This window comes from Emys orbicularis, chromosome 1 (assembly GCF_028017835.1).
Source record: "Emys orbicularis isolate rEmyOrb1 chromosome 1, rEmyOrb1.hap1, whole genome shotgun sequence".
NCBI lineage: Eukaryota > Metazoa > Chordata > Testudines > Emydidae > Emys > Emys orbicularis.
In genome coordinates, this window is record NC_088683.1 from 208,484,003 (window position 1) to 208,503,024 (window position 19,022).

Genomic DNA, 19,022 nt, shown 5'->3' on the forward strand with positions numbered 1-19,022 from the left:
CCTATGGGTAGGTGTTAGCGTGTTTAGTAGCAGTTTTAGATTTTTTTTTATCCACCATGTTGTAGCAAAAGACTTTGTAGCTAATTATTGCAGTTTGCTGGTAGCTGAAAGTCTGAGGGTCATATTGTGCCATCTCCTTTTATATTGAACTTCCCAATGAAAATAAAGTGCTGTTTTAAAACAAACAAAACAAATGATGGCAAATATGGACTTTGATTGAGTAAGGTATCTAAGTATGTGCCTAACTAACCACCCACTGAAGTCAATAGGCAAACCCAGCAGCTTAAAGGTAGGCACCCATGCTCAACCTTGCTGAATCAGGGCCATTGGTCCTGAATATTATCATTGTTGTCCACACCTTTGTATTTTGGGCCTCAGCCTTGTGACTTCTGTGGGAATTCTGGATGCTGAAGGAATGCAGTATCAGAACCTTATAGGATTAAGGTCTTGATCCTGCTCCCACTGAAGTCAGCAACAAAACTCCCGTTGACTTTAGTGAAAGCAGGGCTGGGCCCTAATTACACAGTACTGAATGCAATACTTTCTCTTTTCTTTTCCCATCTGAAGTTGGCCTGAATCCAAAATGGACTGTCAAGTATTTAATTCATTTACATTCTCACTGTTTATTCTAATCCATTCCACTCAATTAAATTTAAAATACCAACAGCAGAAAGATGGTTTTAACTCTGAGCTTCTAAACAAGAGAAGCACATTGTCAAAAGCAGGTGAAAAACTAACTCTGGACCCATGCCATAGCTTCTGGCAAATATCTGATACTAATGATGCCAACCATTCCAACTGTGACTATTTTTAATCATTACCACCATGATTTTAAACAAACCCAAATAAACACTTCTAACACAAAGGATCACAAACAATAGAAAGTGTCAGAAAAGAAACAAATATTCTATACACTGTATTTACAAAATCCAATGATTGTAGTGTGGTGCTTTTTCCTCTGCTTTGAACTGGATAGGTTTGTTTAATACAAAATTTAAATACATATTTTGTTCATTTATACAGGTGTCTATGTAAATATTTACATTTTTAAAAAAACATATCTTTGTGCTAATGGCCACATTTACTGCCACACACAGGAGTTTATTTCACAACCCCTTCCTCCTCTTCTGCCATTGAAAGTAATATATTCATACATTCTATTGTACTCAGAATTACACACAACAGTACAAACCAGAGGAAACAAAATTGTGAATTGTTTGACATCCATTCAATGTTAGTTCATATGCATAAACAGTACTGTTGTTTGTATTATAAGTGCTGCTTTATTACAATGCTTGTAGTTACTGAAATACCTACAGTAAATTAGCCTTTGGGGCGTTATATAAAGCAGCATACTTTTTTTCCAGAGTCGTCCTTAGAAACTTCTATTTAAATGGCTGAAAGCAGGCTTGCTGCTACTTTAAATATAAAATCCAAGTATTAATATTGCTGATTTTAGATTCTATTGTATTTTGCACAAGTTCCATATAAGAACAAAACAATTCCACATTACCATAAAATACCAAACATTCATTCCCAATAAGTGTCAGGGTAACTCAAACTTGAGGTTTATTTGTTATTGCTAAAATATTACTAAAAATCTAGATTACTAAAGAAAAATATTCCATCCACTTCTTTCTTAACTTCAAGTGCAGGGCTAATATTTATAGGGAGCTCAGGTGTTCATTATACTCAAAACAAGAAGTTGGTTACAGTATAACACTACTATAAACTCACAGTTAGAATCCACATTGTTGTTCCTTTTTTGTTTTTAATGTATATTTATATATATTGACACCACAGGATGAGGATCCATGCATACAATCAAGATGTGATTGGATTTCAATGTTAATTAAATTAAATTATACTGTTACTATAAGATCCCAGACAACAGTACTTTAAATTATTCAAATTTCTATCTACTAACATCAAAGTTAGTTTACCTTAATCTTCAAATCCAAGCAGCATCATAAATCCATCTTTACTTTTTTGATGTTTCTTGTCCCCTTAGATTTCTAGTTTATATGGCATACTTCTGAAATATCCTGGAAATGGTCTCCATTTAACCAGCTTTTTAAACTACCTGTTGAAGATCTCTAGCTAATTGTGTGTCTGTTCATGGCTCCAAAGACTAAATGCAGTCTTGAATGTCCTGTGACAAAGTTTACACATATATTGTCTTTTGAATGTGATTGCTGAAAGTGGTGGAGCATGATAAAAGAGTGTGTCTGATTCTTGTGGAACAAATAATTTCTCAGTAGTAGTTGGGCTCTCGGATAAACCTGTCGGACTATCAGGCTCTAAGGGCTGGATTTTGGGTAGAGGTGGGGGTGGAGGCAGAGGTGGCGGTGATGGGGAGTTAGCTGGTGGACATATCTCAGCATCTTTATTCACTGATTCCTCTGCAGCCTGTGACATATGAGACTGGAAGTGGCTCCACAGACGGAAGTTGGTCCGGAAGGCCTTGTTGCACACATGACAAATAAATGGTTTTACAGAGCACAAAAGCTCCTGGTGACGCTCCAACTGCTTGTGTACAGTAAAAATTTTTCCACATTTTTCACAGGGCCACAAGCCAGTGACTTTATTAGAAACTACTTCCTTAGCTTCTCTGTTGGTTTCAGTGACCTCATCCTCTATATCGTCTGCAGGCTCTTCTTTGACGTGAATTTTAAACTGTTTGGAAACACTTAGATCTTCAGGGAGGCATGAAGAATCTTCAGAATCAAAATTAATTTGTTCTGAAGAATCACTGAATACTCCATCTTCCTTTGCAGTAACAAAATTGTTCATTTTATTAGATTCTGATTGAGAATGCAATCTTGAAGCATTCGTTATTTCACCATTGTGATCAAGAATAGGTAAAGAAAAATTCTCTGTTGGGGCCATGGTATTTTGATTGTGAACTTCAACTTGATGACGCCAAATACTAAAGGAGGATTTAAAAGTGCGCATACATTCAAGACAAGTGAGCTTCTTATATTCACACTTGCTTTCATGTTCATGCTTCAGCTCTGGAGAAGAAAATCTAAGGCTGCAATAAGGACAGACTGTTGCATTTCTACAAAGTCGCTCATGATTTCCCTGTTCAATAAGAGAAGAGAGCTTAGCATTACAAAGACGGCACTGATAGACCTCTTTGTTTTCAACTGGACTTGCAATATGAATGTGCTCTTTTTGCTTAGAAACCTTATTTCCTCCAATTGGTTTTTCCCCTGGATGCATTTTTATGTGCTGTTTAAATTGGGAGAGAAAACGATAAGCTTTCCCACAGTAGGTACAAATGTAGGCTCCTTTGGATCTTGATCTTAAGTTCCTTTTGATGACTTGCTGTGCTTGTGAACTGGACTGTCCCTGAAAACCTTGTTTGCCACGTCGTAGTTTAACAATCAGTGCTTTCTTAATCTCTCTCTCTCTCACAATATCAATTAATTTTCTTTGGAATTTTTCATCCAAGACAGCATGTGAACTGGAAGCAGGTGAGGGGTTCTTCACAATTCCATGCTGTGTCTGGCAATGAGTCCATACTTTGAAGTTCGTATGAAATCTCTTGTGGCATATATCACAAGCATATGGTTTCTCTGGATTATGATACATATTAACATGACGGTGAAGGCCTGCTGTAGATCTGAAAATCTTAAGGCAGTGCTTGCATTTAAACTTTTTGTTTGGTCTCACTTCTTCCAATTCACTGTATTCATCTTTACTGACATCAGAATCTGGAAAATCAGCATCAAGACGCATAGGACTTGAACTTTCCTCAAAATTATCCTCTGACCCAGGAGAACCATGCTCATTCACTTTCAGTTTTTTAAATGGTAGCCTTCTATCTGCTTGAAACCTCCTTTTTGCTGGAAGTCTACTCATATCCCTATTATCATCCTCAGTTTTAAAAGGGAAGTCTTTACTGGCAGATGTTGAAGCATCTCCTACTGTAACTCTTATTATTTCAGAAGGCTCTGAAAGTGGGCTGCTAGGTTCAGTTTTTATTCGTACATCAGTTAGAGGAGAAGCTACCTCCCTATCAGTTGACTGAGAGGCACTAAAGGACCTAAGGCGGTGTGGGTGTATTACCTGTGTCTTGTCATCTAGGACAACCTTTTCTGAAGACTCTTTCAAGGATGACTTTTGAGATGTAACATTAAATGTTTTTCCCTGTGAGTCACTAGTCACCAATGATGATCCATGTGAAGCTTTTAAATCAATAGAAGATGAATAAATAGGAACCTGACTATCCATGGACAATGACCTTCGAAGGAGACTTTTTACAAGTGGGCCACTCCGGTCAATACTTCGGTTTTCAGGACCAGATCCACTAGATGGAACCACTAGTCCTAATTTTGAGTAGTATAGCAAATTCCTATCTTCTCCTTGACCATTTCCTTTTCCTGTCTCTCGCAACAAAAATGTAGATTCTGATGAACCATGCAGAGATAAGATTGGAGGACGTGGTCTTTTTAATGACATCTCTGCAGCTTTTCCTCTTAGAAGCTGACCACTCACTCCTGGCTCATCACATGAAGTTTCTTTCTCAGCTAAAGGCTTTTGTGGCAATACTGCATTCCTCTTTACCAAGCCACTTCTACTTTGGTCATCCACAGTTCCAGAAGGTTCATGAAGTTTGGTGTAGCTCACAGGACTGTCTTTTAGCCACCTCCTGTCACTTAATGATAAACTGTGAAGTGGTTCAATTGGTTTTGTTACTTGTGGCCTATTGTTTGTTTTGATGGCAATGGAGTGTGAAGGCTTAGAGCTATGGCTTAAATCATGTGTTTGACTGACATTTTTAACTTGTGCTTCATTTCTGCTCTGACAAACAATGACACTTCTCTTCTGAGAGCCGCTTTCATCTTCTTCTTGAAACAGTATTTTTTTAATGGGACATGCTGGAAAAGGAGCTTGAGGACTCTTAGAAACAATGTTGGTAAGAAAGGAAATTCCAAGGCTGTAGCCCAATTCTTGAACAGCCGCAAGACTGCTTTTCTCAACAAACAAAGACGAAGAGTAAATGTAGTTTAATACATTCTCAAAAGCATCTGGTTCACAGAAGTCAAGTTGAAACACTGATTGGGACTCATTCTCTTTATTTGTGAAGAGAGTCTGGAAGTATTCACTGCTGGCAGCCAGAACATTTTTATGAGCTCTAAATTTTTGGTCTCCCACTATAAGAATAACATCGCATAGCTGTCCTTTTAGACGTTCCTCATTCAAAGCACTTAAGAGAGAAATGGCATGTGCTGGGTTTATGTAATGCAAGAGCCCCTCCATGATTTGGATTTATCTGAAAAACAAAAATAAAGATAGTTATGGTCTGTTTTATATACACTTTTAAAATATAACATGAACCTATATAACCGATTAGTTTCTGATTATAGCCCACATAGCTATTTTTTCATTAACATTAAAGAATTTTGAGTTTTGGGGCTATGCCTGGGAATTAAAAGAACAAAGGCAATCTGTATCCATAACTCCAATAGATACACAGGCATGAAAAAAAAGCAATTTGTGATTCTGCTTTTCCAATGTACCTTAAATAGTCACTCTCCATTAAGATTATTATATCTGACCGATAAGAGAAGCTATGTTCTCTTCCTGTAGCTAGCATATGCCTACTTCTCTTTATACAGGAATACCCAGTAAGTTGACTGAGTGTGAAGGAAGTTTTTTCCTACCAATACTTCTGCAAAGACATAGTAAAAAAATATTGCTAAAATCCTGAATCTGTTACAATATGGGTCAATTTTTAAATGTAACTCATTTTTGAGGCTAAACAACATTGATAGTACCCTGTTAATTGAACAGACTAAAGTTTTTTGTTGCTGTTTTTTTAAATGATGGAAAAAACCTATACTGCTTAATTGTCTCTGATGAAGACTGGTGTAATTAACTCTCATATTTGCTTACATTTAAGGGAAAGGCAAAAAGTATACATTAACAACTTTGGAAGTGTATTACTAAAAAAAAAATTACTTGTAATTGAGTGGCCATGTATCCTGTCTTTCTGGGAATTTCACAGTTTTACAATGGAGTCCAAGTGTTTTTTTGTCACGACTTCAATATATAGTGTACCACCAACTAAACTCCCTGGTTTGACCCCCAGCAACAGATGAACTTGGTGCCCTGGTGCCTTTGAGCAGGGTTCTAGAGTGGTTCTTCCTCACTGTATTGTTGCATGCCATGAGGCTGTAGTGCTCAAATCCTCAGGTGACACATGTATGGATAGCATTAGCCTTTCTGAGACAGCATCACTCTGGAAGCTCATGTGGAGTTGCTTGCCCGCTATGATCCCTAGATCCTTTTGAGGGTCACTGGTTTCTGGGATACAATACCTCATTCTATAGGAATGGACCTGTGTGGCACTCTGTACCTCAAAGCAGCATCCGGGAACCCCCATATTCATCCCGTCATATAATTATGATTAGGGCTGTCAAATGATCAAAAAGATTAATCTTGATTAATTGCAAGATTAAAAAAAATTAATCACGATTAATCACAGTTTTAATCACACTGTTAAATAATAATAGAATACCAATTTAAATTTATTATACATATTTTTGGATGTTTTTTCTATATTTTCAAAATATATCAATTTCAATTACACCACACAATAAAAAGTGTAGAGTGCTCACTTTATATTTTTTATTACAAATATTTGCACTGTAAAAAAGATAATCTACAAGTGAAAGCATAAAGGGGCATATGAATATTTAGCATATCTGGCATGTAAATACCTTGCAACATTGGCTACAACAGTCTCATGCGAATGCCTATTTTCACTTTTAGGTGACATTGTAAATAAGAAGCGAGCAGCATTATCTCCGATAGATGTAAACAAACTTGTTTGTCTTACCGAGTGGCTGAACAAGAAGTAGGACTGAGTAGACTTGTAGGCTCTAAAGTTTTACATCATTTTGTTTTTGAGTGCAGTTATGTGAAAAAATAAATCTACATTTCTAAGTTGCACTTTCATAATAAAGAGATTCACTTCATACAAGTAGGGCAATTAAAAATACTATTTCTTTTTTTTTAATCTCATAATCAGCAGTGGACTTGTAAACAAGGAATTTACAATTCTCTAAGAGAAGCACCACACAATGGGGGATTGCTCAACCCTGTGACTCAGCAAAACCCACCAGGACATGTCTGGGCTAGTGTTTTCCAAGCACATGGACTGAGGATATAAATAAGGGACAGTGGCATCATGCTTTTGCCTTTCTCCTCCTCCACCTACCCGGGAAGCAACAAGAACGCTGGGAAGACAAAGACTTGAACTGTGTAGACTGATCCCAGGCTTAAAGGGGAAGCCTGTGTATTAAGAACGGTCACTTAGCTACAACATCCAGTAGGGTGAGAAAAATTGCTTGATCCAAATACTGCCTAGTTTAATAAGGTTTAAGATTTAGACTGTATGCTTAACTTTTATTTTCTTTGGTAACTATCGCTGACCTTTTGTGCCTAACACTTATAATCATTTAAATTCTGTTTTATATTTTACCTAAAACAGTGTGTTTTGGATGAAGTGCTTTGGAAATCTCAGCTCAATTTACAAAGGCTAGCATATGTCCTCTCCACATCAAGGGAGGAGAGGACTGGGTAATAAACTTACACTGGCCAGGCATCTGACTAGGGCAAGAGGGTGTATTCCAGGAGTCCAAGGCTGGGGGCTTGGGAGATTTGCTTGTGCCTTTCTCTGTGTGATTTGTGAGTGGCTCAGGGAGCATTTATGCAATCAGGCTGGGTGTGGGGCTCCATATGCTGTTGTACTGAGTGATGACAGTGCCTGGAGGGGTTTGCTGCTTGTCACTAGCAAAGCATTGTGAGAGACAGCCCAGGCTGGAGAGTTAAGGGAGCACAGCAGTATCCCAGTTCCAGGTTGTACCCCAGGGATCCCATCACAACCTGCAGTTCTTGTTCCTAGATGTATACCTGCATTTGGCTGTATTAAAATGTATTCTGTTTGAATGGGCCCAGCTTATCAAGTGTTCCAGATTGCTTTTTATGACTGTCCTGTCCTCAATATGGTTTACCACTCCACCAATCTTTTTTGTCATCCTCAAATTTTAATCAGCAATGTGGGATAGGGTGACCCCCAGCTGAGGCATCCTCCAGTGGCAAGCTGTGGCACAAGTGTGCCTGTCTCAGTTTCCCCTTTTGTTTGCCCAAGAAAGGAACATAAATCTCTCAAAGTTTGATACAAAGCCTGCCTCTAGGTGTAATTTATTCATACACACCAAGGCAGTAATTCCCCCAAAATCTTGTAATAAAACCATTTTTCAGTTTCCACAATAAACAGAGCCAGAGTTGGCTTTTTCCATTCCCCTCTCCAAGGACATCATCTTCAAGTCACCAAATCAAGAGTCAAAACAGCACTTTCTTCCCAGTTCATTTTGCCCCGATCCAGGCCCAGCTTGTCAGGCCTCTCTGACAGAGTGACCAATTTTCCGGCAGTGTTCCAGTCTCTCCCTGCTATGGAGTCCTACCCCATTCTCCCTCAACACTCCTCTTGCTTCCAGGCTCATCTTCCCCGACCACACTGATCTTCCCTTTTCATAGGGGCCACTGCCCAACCCTTCTGCTCATCGGGGGTCCCAAGCTTCGATCAGTTCTCACCAATGGCTTTCCTCCAAGCTCCTCACCAACAGCTCACAGTTACTGCTCTCCTTCCAAACTCAGCTCTCTCCCAAGCAACTTCTGCCAGCTCTTCCTTGATGCTTCCTGTCTCTCTCTGAGTCATCTCAGGTTCTCTCTCTTCTGGTCTTGTACAGCTCTCACCTGACAATTTCCTCCCTAGAGGGCCCTGGTGTCCACTTTCAAGCCCAACTGGGAGTCAGCTCACCAATCACAGGTACACTGGCCTCTTCCATCTTAAGGGGCTAGTGCCACCCTATGACAAGTGATTTTATATTTACTTCAATGATATATTAATAACATTGATGTAAATGTTAAATGCCATTAGACCTAGTACTGATCCCTGTGGAACCCCACTAGAAACCACCTCGACTCAGTGGTGATTCGCCATAAAAGACTACTTTGAAATCTGTCACTTAGCCAGTTCTTAATCCATTTAACATGTGCTTTATCAATATTATACAGTGCTAATCTTTTAATCAGAATGTTGTGCAGTACTATGTAAAATGCTTTACACAAATCTAAGTATATTACATTTAGGCAGTTACTTTTATCAACCAAACTTGTAATGTCAAGCAATGAAATCAGGTTTGTTTGACAAGACCTATTTTCCATAAAACCAGATTGACTAGCATTAACTATTATTCCTATCCTATAATTCTTTATCAATCGATTCCCCCTTTGAAATTCAAAAGGTTCTACCTTGGCCTCAGCCAGGGCGTGAACCTACAGGTGTTCAGTGCACTGCAGGAAGTAGGACTGATCAGACTTATAGGTACTAGGTCAAACACACACCATAGTCTGCCTAATACCATGAGCAAAACAGTAGAATTCCATTTCTTCAACTGAACTGAAACTATGTCCAGTACAGAGCTAGTGTCTGTGAAACTCTCTCCCTTAAATATTTCTAATATTAAGCCCATCACTGAAATATCCAGGTGGCAAAATCAAGACTATTGACACCAGATTATGAAGACAGCAACAACTAATAAAAGATAATTTTGTTTCAATATTCCTGGATTGATAAGATCCTTAGCAAAAACTATTTATTCCTATATTTTCCAGTATTAACATGCCACAGAGATCCTTAAGCAAATCACAGTGTATTTGGTCTCAGGAAATCCTTGTGCAACAATGCACATTCAAGGGAAAGAATTGGCAAATATTAATCTAAAAATACATTGTGTAACTTTGCTATCACTGTGCAAACTGCCCCAGGACACAGGGACCTATCAGGTTACCTATATTATAGTACAGTGTTTAATTACTAGATCACATACTACTTTTCCCACACGACCTCTGCCTGATTGAGTGCACAGGATGGATAGTGCTCACTAAATGAACAATTATTCACTATTTTTATCTTCAGCATCCAATGTGTGGCCCCTGCTTTATTTACTGTACATCATCCAACACTACCTGGAATACAAAATTATTAATTTTCTCACGTTTTTCTGTGGTTCCGATCACCATAGTATGAGTGCTTCACGCTAATGAATTTATCTTCACAATACTCCTATAAGATGAAGTGGTAGTCTTTTTTCCAATCAGTAAAATGGTGGATGGAGGGACAGAGAAATTAAAACCAAGATAGTCAAGCATCCACTAATTGTGATTGCCCCAATTATAAACAACTAGGACCTAATCTTACAGAGTACTTAGCATTTTCATAGCACTTTACATGTTTCAAAGCACAGCTCCCATTAGCTTAGGATACAGTTAGGAGTGCTCACCACTTCTGCAAGTCAGACCCCAGGTGTCACACACTGGACACCCAAAAAATGAGGAACACATAATTAATGAACTATGAACATTTTGGTTTAAGTGGCTTTCCCAGCATCACAGAGGAGCTCTGTGGCAGAGGCAGGGATAGAATCCAGTTTTCCAGGGCAGCGTTCAACTTCCTCAACCATGGGACCACCTTTCTCTTTCTGCAGTTCCCTACCTCATAAGAGCTGCCCTACTGGGTCAGACCAAAGGTCCATCTAGCCCAGTATCCTGTCTTCCGACAGTGGCCAGTGCCAGGTGCCCCAGAGGGAATGAACAGAACAGGCAATCATTAAGTGATCCATCCCCTGTCGCTCATTCCCAGCTTCTGGCAAACAGAGGCTAGGAACACCATTCCTGCCCATCCTGGCTAATAGCCATTGATGGACCTATCCTTCATGAATTTATCTAGTTCTTTTCTGAACCCTGTTATGGTCCTGGCCTTCACAACATCCTCTGGCAAGGAGTTCCACAGGTTGACTGTGCATTGTGTGAAGAAATACTTCCTTTTATTTGTTTTAAACCTGCTGCCTATTAATTTCATTTGGAGACCCCTAGTTCTTGTGTTATGAGAAGTAGTGAACAACACTTCCTTATCTACTTTCTCTACACCAGTCATGATTTTATAGACCCCTTAGTTGTCTCTTTTCCAAACTGAAAATTCCCCGTCTTATTAATCTCTCCTCATATGGAAGCCGTTCCATACCCCTAATAATTTTTGTTGCCCTTTTCTGAACCTTTTCCAATTCCAATATATCTTTTTTGAGAAGGGGCGAGCATTGATTTATATAGAGGCAACATGATATTTTGTCCTATTATCTATCCCTTTCTTAATTATTCCCAGCATTCTGTTTGCTTTTTTGACTGCTGCTGCACATTGAGTGGATGTTTTCAGAGAACTATCCTCAATGACTCCAAGATCTCTTTCTTGAGTGGTAACAGCTAATTTAGACCTCATCATTTTATATGTATAGTTGGGATTATGCTTTCCAATGCACATTAATTTGCATTTATCAACATTAAATTTCATCTGCCATTTTGTTGCCCAGTCACCCAGTTTTGAGAGATCCTTTTGTAGCTCTTCGCAGTCTGCCTGGGTCTTAACTATCTTTAGTAATTTTGTATCATCTGCAAATTTTGCCACCTGACTGTTTACCCCTTTGTCCAGATCATTTATGAATATGTTGAATAGGACTGGTCCCAGAACAGACCCCTGGGGGACACCACTATCTACCTCCTCTCCATTCTGAAAACTGACCATTTATACCTACCCTTTGTTTCCTATCTTTTAACCAGTTACCAATCCATGAGAGCACCTTCCCTCTTCACGTGACAGCTTACTTTGCGTAAGAGCCTTTCATGAGGGACCTTGTCAAAGGCTTTTTGAAAATCTAAGTACACTATATCCACTGGATTCCCTTGGTCTACATGCTTGTTGACCCCCTCAAAGAATTCTAGTAGATTGGCGACGCAGTTTCCCTTTACTAAAACCTCATTCACAAGCCCCTTCGTTTTCAGTTTAAACTGATTTTTACCAAAAAAATCCTGGGTTTTACAAAAAGTATTATTCATTTCCCCTCCAATTTTCACCATACTTTTGTATCAATCAAATATATAAAAACTAACTTGTTTTATTAGAAAAATAAAATACATTGCATGAGATATATGTATTACAATAATACATTAGTCTGTGTGTATATGCAAAGCTGCCTGTTGAAGTATGGCTATGTATTAGTCTATAACAGGGGTTGGCAACGTTTGGCACGCGGCTCGCCAGGGTAAGCACCCTGGCGGGCCGGGCCAGTTTATTTACCTGCTGATGCGGCAGGTTCGGCCGATCGCGGCCCCCACTGGTCGCGGTTTGCCGTCCCGGGCCAATGGGGGCGGCGGGATGCGGTGCTGGCGAGGGATGTGCTGGCCGCAGCTTCCCGCCATCCCCATTGGCACGGGACGGCAAACCGCGGCCAGTGGGGGCCGCGATCGGCCGAACCTGCCGCATCAGCAGGTAAATAAACTGGCCCGGCCCGCCAGGGTGCTTACCCTGGCGAGCCGCGTGCCGAACATTGCCAACCCCTGGTCTAGAAGCTACAACAAATAGGCACACACACAAGCTCTGAAGTGCGTGCATATCTTAACGTACTGATGAATCTCATGCCCACCATGTGCACATTTCAAGCTGTTAGCAGATAATGGTTTAAAGATCTGAAACACTAAAATGGGTAGAAAATAAAAATCTGTATCAGAATACATTTCAGAGTACAAGGAAGTCCTCTAAAGTTTTAAAAAAAACAAAACCAGAAGAAAATGATAACGTTGATTGTATGCACTGCAAATGGTGTGGCTCAATTACTAAATGTAAATATTTATAGGCTAATAGTTTTAAGTCTACAACAGTAAACTGTTTATTCAAATGAAAAGTTTTATTTGGGGATTAGAGATGTATTGTTTTCTTAAACTCAGCAGTAGCATTGTGTTTTGAGTTCTGCAGCAACCACATTGAATTCCATTCATCAAAGCATTAATCTGCTGAATAGTTTTTTCCCCTGTCCTTCCATCCACCAAAATAAATCCCGATATTTACCCAGAAAAATTATTAATAGATTTTTCCAACTAATTTTCACCTGTTTTTGTTGTTTTAGTAATAAACACGGATAAATTCCCAAGAAAAGTTAAATAAAATAAAAACTGAAAATGAAGGCCCTCCTACTCATTCACTACACACCTTCCAACTTCTGCACTAACTGAGGCAGGGATCCTGGAGACAACAGTCTCATTTCACTACAGAATTCTGATCATTTCCCTGGGCTCTGTCTATTCTGTGCACTGAATGAGGTCCTTGCTGCCTCTGTTACCTTCAGGAGAGTGATATCAGCTTGGGTCATCTAGCGGAGACAGTGAGAGTTTTCATTTTGATTGCTCAGACTGCAAACAATAGTGCATGTGATCCCACCCCATTGTGCTTTTCTGTTCCCTCACGGTTTCCCAGACACGCTGGCATAGGTGCTGGAATTAATGGTGCGGGGGGTGCTGCAGCACCCCCTGACTTGAAGTGGTTTCCATTATATATAGGGTTTACTGTTTGGTTCGATGGCTCTCAGCCCACTATAAAAATTGTTCCAGCACCACTGCATGCCGGTGGTTTTGGTGGCAGGGGTAGGCATTGAGCTTATAAACTACAAACCTCAGGCCATGGCTAGCAGCAGCGTAATGGGGGAGGGGGAGTTTGGGAAATTTGCTTGTGCACTCTTGCCGCCGCAACTCCCCCCACCACGCTGCCTCTGCCAAGGTTTGTAATTTGGGAAGGTCAACGGTGGTCCCCAATCGCCACACAACGTCCATGTTACAAAGGGCAAGGGGCCAATGCCACTTGTGCTCCTGCTGTGAGTTGCCCACCCAAAGCTGCAGACAGTTGCCTGGCACCCATGTCCCCGGGCCATACTCAACATGCCTGATACAGCAAGCCAGTTCAATGAATACCTTGTGTCAATGAAAATGTTCTGCGTTGTACTTCAGTGGAATAAGGGGAGCGATTTTTATCAACTGTGCACTAGACCCTGATTACGGACTGACAATGATTGCTTTGTGCTTTCATGTCTTACAGCTGAAAGTGTGGCCTTTAGCTCATCCTCCACACCAGTGGAGAGGCTGTCTCAGATTAGAAGAAGACAAAAGACAACACATGATGACGTGTTTAATGAGATTATGAACACCTCTGGGACGGCTGACACTGAGCAGAGAGCAGGGAGGATTTCTCTATCTGAAAAACTGGACATGGACATTGTGAGCAGGAGAGCAGCTCAGGAGCATGAGCATGGCATGGCACACAGCCGGAGATGCTGGGGATTCTGAAGGACATGTTGAGGCATCTCCCTCTATAGCCCCAGCAAAACAGCATTCCCGCATCACCGTATTCTCACCTCCCCCTCATGTTCCAGGGAGAAAATGCTATATCCCTTCCACTCCACACCGATGGAGGGTACTAGGAATAAAGGCGCACATACAATGATCTTTGACAGGCAAGGCCACTGTATTTAAAAGAAAAGATAGTGTTTTTCCCCTCCAAATTTTATTCTAATGACTATCCCAGGTTACATTATTTTCCTGATCTTTCACTTCCAATATGTTTATGCAATAAAACTACAGGTTCTGAGAATGAAATAATCTTTATTACTTCATACCATGGAGGAAGGGGAGGTACAGGGAAACTACAGAAACAGAGGCATTTGCTGGAGACAGAAACCCAGCAGGCACAGCAAGGTTCACAGTAAGGGAAGGTGTAACTCAAGAAGCAGCACACATTACCGGGGGTCATTACTAAATCGCGTTTTCAAAGCCTCCCTGAGACACAGTGCTCCACAATGTGTTCCTCTTATTGCCCTTGTATCTTGCTGCTCAAAATTAGCAGATAGACTATCCAACTTCATGCCCTACTCCTGTTGAAACTTCTACCCCTTTGCCTCACAGATTTTATGGAGCACACAGCAGATAGCTACAACCAGGGGATATTGCTTTCACTGAAGTCTAACCTAGTAAACAAACTGCACCAGCAACCCTTTAAACGGCCAAAGGCACATTCAATCACCATCATGCACCTGCTCTGCATCTATTGTTGAACTGTTCCTTGCTGCTGTCCAGGTGTCCAGCTTCTTGAGCCAAGGGAGCAAGGAGTAGGCTGCATCCTCATTTTCACTTTATCCTTCACATTCTTAATTTGCAAACAAAAAGACAGACGAGTTAAGATTGTAAGTGTGCTTTAAGGCAGTGGCTCTTAACCTTTCCAGACTACTGTACCCCTTTTAGGAGTCTGATTTATCTTGCGTACCCCAAAGTTTCACCTCACTTAAAAACTACTTGCTTACAAAATCAGACATAAAAATACAGAAGTGTCACAGCACACTATTACTGAAAATTGCTTACTTTCTCATTTTTACCATATAATTATAGAATAAATATATTGGAATATAAATATTGTACTTACATTTCAGTGTATAGTATATATGGAGCAGTATAAAACAAGTCATTGGCTGTATCAAATTTTAGTTTGTGTTGACTTTGCTAGTGCTTTTTATGTGGCCTGTTGTAAAATTAGTCAAATATCTAGATGAACTGATGTACCTCCTGGAAGACCTCTGCGTACCCCCAGTGGTATATGTACCCCTGGTTGAGAACCACTGTTTTAAGGAAGTCCAGATAACACACTAGTCGATATTAAATTTAATCTCCCCCCGCCTTACAAAAAGTCTACTTCTTTAAAAAGCATAACCACACAAAGGGGCTCAGCTTGTTTCCCACTGCCTTGTGATCCTTCTACACTCAATCTCACCCCAACTGTTTTACACCACCCACACACATTTAACTGTTCTCCTTAAAAATTAAAAAGGTAAAAAGTAACACATTACTAGGAGATTATTAGTATTGGACCAGTTGAATAAAAATGAGATTTTATAATTTCCTGGGAGAAAGGAGATAGCAATGATATTCCAAAGACAGGTTCCCACTACAGGGTTATCATCATATAGGATCCTTTTCTTCCAGAAAGCCTTTCAGGTTGTCCTTTAAATTCTTCAGAGCTAAGTACATGCATGAAGTGGACATTTTTACAGCTGGCTGCTTCTGTTTCCATCTTGTAAGTACCTGTTATTCCCCCGCCCCAAATTTTTCCCTTTTTATTGCTGGGTGAGTGATAAATCATTACATCCTCTCAGCCTACTGCTCATACCAGACTCCTGAACCTCTACATTTCTCTTTCTACCTACATCATCCAATCCATGAGAGAAGTAACAAGTCACTTTATATTTATAAACATAACTGTTTTAAATCTCTCTCTGTATATGTACAAAGCAGCACTCTACAAGTGTGACTCAGATTAGAACGCCCAGGTAGTTTTGGGAGGGAATAACCCAGATCCTGATATATTAAGCCACACACAACTCGGTGTAGAGCACTTTTCCACCTCAGCTTAAATGAACAGCAAATCAGAATTGGGGCTTTCAGCAGCATTTTTTTTAAAGAAAACAAAAAACAAAAAAACCCCAAGCAACAGAGACTTCAAGGTGACATGTAAAGGATATTTAAAATATTGAGCTTTTAACTTTTTTTTGCTTCTTTAGGATATATTAAGAAGAAACCAGAAAGGTTGAAAAACAAACTTCTTATAAATTTTAGAACATGGTTTCAATAGATGTTTATTGTGAGCTCCAATACTTCAGTTGAAAGCGTATTGAATCCTCAGCCAAAATGTTTATCATCAATTGAAGTTAAATAGATATAAACAAAAACCAAAGGAGCTTAAGCAGTCTAAAAATTCCTTCCTCCAACACCATTTTTTCATGTTCTCTCTGTGTGTGTGTGTGTGTGTGTGTGTGTGTGTGTGTGTGTGTGTGTGTGTATACATATATATATATCTTCCTACTGTATTTTCCACTGCATGCATCCGATGAAGTGGGTTTTAGCCCACGAAAGCTTATGCCCAAATAAATTTGTTAGTCTCTAAGGTGCCACAAGTACTCCTCCTCCTTCTTCCTCTCTCAGGTGCTCAATTTTCACTCTCTTGACTTTTATGATGTTGTCATTTCATTAACTCTCTAGTCATCACTAAATCTTCCTGAATAGACAAGACCTGAAATTCTAATATTAAAACAAGCAGAAAAAACAGGCCTTATTTATTTATGCATCACGAATCCACAAAGGGGCACAAGCCCAATTTTCCCTCCTCTGTAGGTAACCTTTAATGGATGTGTCTCAATCATCTTGGGAAGGCTACTCAATAAAATCTGAAGCAATATATCATAGGCACAAATTGCATCACTTTCTCTCTTAAACTGACACTACATATTAAAGGCATGTCTACACACCAAAGTTTTACTGTTTCAACTATACCAGTATTGTTACCACAGTACAACACACCCTCTGCCCCCCCAGTCTGAGCATAGTTATACTAGTATTGCTTATTTCATATGGGAAGGGGAATAAGCTATACCAGTATAAAACATTTTTTATCTTAGGGTACGTCTTCACTACCCGCCGGATTGGCGGGTAGTAATCAATCTATCGGGGATCGATTTATCGCGTCTTGTCTAGACGGGATAAATCGATCCCTGAACACGCTCCCCGTCGACTCCAGAACTCCACCAGAGCGAGAGGCGGTAGCGGAGTCGACGGGGGAGCCGCGGCCGTCGATCCCGCGCTGTGAGGACCCGAGGTAAATCGATCTAAGATATGTCGTCTTCAGCTACACTATTCTCGTAGCTGAAGTTGCGTATCTTAGATCGATCCCCCCCCAGTGTAGACCAGTCCTTAGTATAACTGTATCCACTCTAGAGTTTGTACCTGTACAACTATGTTGGTTAAATCAATCAACCAATCACACCCTAACTGAAATAGGTACAAAAACTGTGTGTCAACCAAGAATAAGGAACTACAACCTGTGAGATGAGAGGATTCTGGGAAAAACACCTCATCTATCTCTCTTGTGATTCCTCCCCTTAAGTGATGTAAGAGCAGTTTGCTGGGTTCCAAAGGAAACTCCATCCAGCTGTCCTGAGCCAGAAGCAAAATACTGTTAGCTGTGACAGATGATATGGATGGTAATGGAAAGATAGCTGGTGGTCTGATGCTGGAGTAAATTGGGAGAACCTAATCCTTATGACAGGTATATGAGGGACTTTCCCCTCCACTTCCAAATAAAAGTTAATTTTGAACAAGCTCCTTTGCATATTTTCTAAACAAGTGTTCTTTTCCATATGAATGGGAAACAAACATGTATTAGCTCGTAACACTTGTAGTTCTGCATTAAGATAGTGACTATAATCAAATATCATGCTTCAGGCAGGCATCTGCAGGGGCCTCCCCTCCCTCCCTTTCCCTCCCTGCACAATTGGCTTGATGCATTTTTTTTTATCTCCTCCTTCCTCTGATGCAACTTAAATTGGTCATAGCTGGAGATGGGAGATGGGACATTGGCCAGGGTGGACCAGTACTCTGAGATCATACAGAAAATGCCTGACTGGTGTGTCTTGCTTACATGCCCAGAATCATACAGATCCCAGATTTGGGTCAGGAAGGAATTTTCCACCAGCTCAGTTTGACAGGGACCTCAAGGGGTTTTCACTTTCCATTGTAGCATGGGGCACAGTTCACCTGCTGGGATCATTTGGGCATATCTCATTTAATCATTTCCCTGCCACTGGTGGCACCGGGTCTCTCCTGTTTTCTGCCTGTGGCTCATAGTTTAATTAGTCCTTGGGAAACTAAAGTCTTTGGGTTTCACATAGGGGGATTTGGGTGAAATGTAGTGGCCTGTGATATACAAGTCAGATTAGATGATCTGATGGTCCCTTCAATTCTATGAGATTTAGAAATTGTATTTTTTCTCTGCATCCAATATAACATGAATACATTATAACAAAGGACCCTACCCGGCTCCTACAGAATACAATGAGAGTTTTGTTATTGACTTCAATGTGAGCAGGATTGGGCCCAAAGTTAGCTCCTGCCACTGATAAATATCAGTTGGTGCTTTCGATTAATGTTAATGGAATTACGCATGTACATGAAAAGATGAGAAATACCACTGTAAACACTACCCTTTAATAATACCTCCAACTAATCTAATCAAAGTTTTACAA

The 19,022-nt window shown here is 40.1% G+C and overlaps 1 protein-coding gene across 2 annotated transcripts; it reads right to left on the minus strand.

Moving 5' to 3' along the window:
* Positions 1-2,029: 2,029 nt before the first annotated feature.
* ZBTB21 (zinc finger and BTB domain containing 21) lies at positions 2,030-5,268 on the minus strand. Of its 2 annotated transcripts, XM_065423729.1 has the most exons (2): positions 3,679-5,268; positions 2,030-3,084 (listed from the first exon to the last, which is right to left on the minus strand). In XM_065423729.1, the coding sequence occupies exons 1-2, from the start codon at positions 5,266-5,268 to the stop codon at positions 2,101-2,103; spliced, it is 2,574 nt and encodes an 857-aa protein (XP_065279801.1). In that variant the 3' UTR covers positions 2,030-2,100. The 2 variants fall into 2 exon arrangements, with proteins under 2 accessions (XP_065279801.1, XP_065279800.1); XM_065423728.1 differs by having other exon boundaries at positions 2,030-5,268.
* Between the last annotated feature and the right edge of the window lie 13,754 nt (positions 5,269-19,022).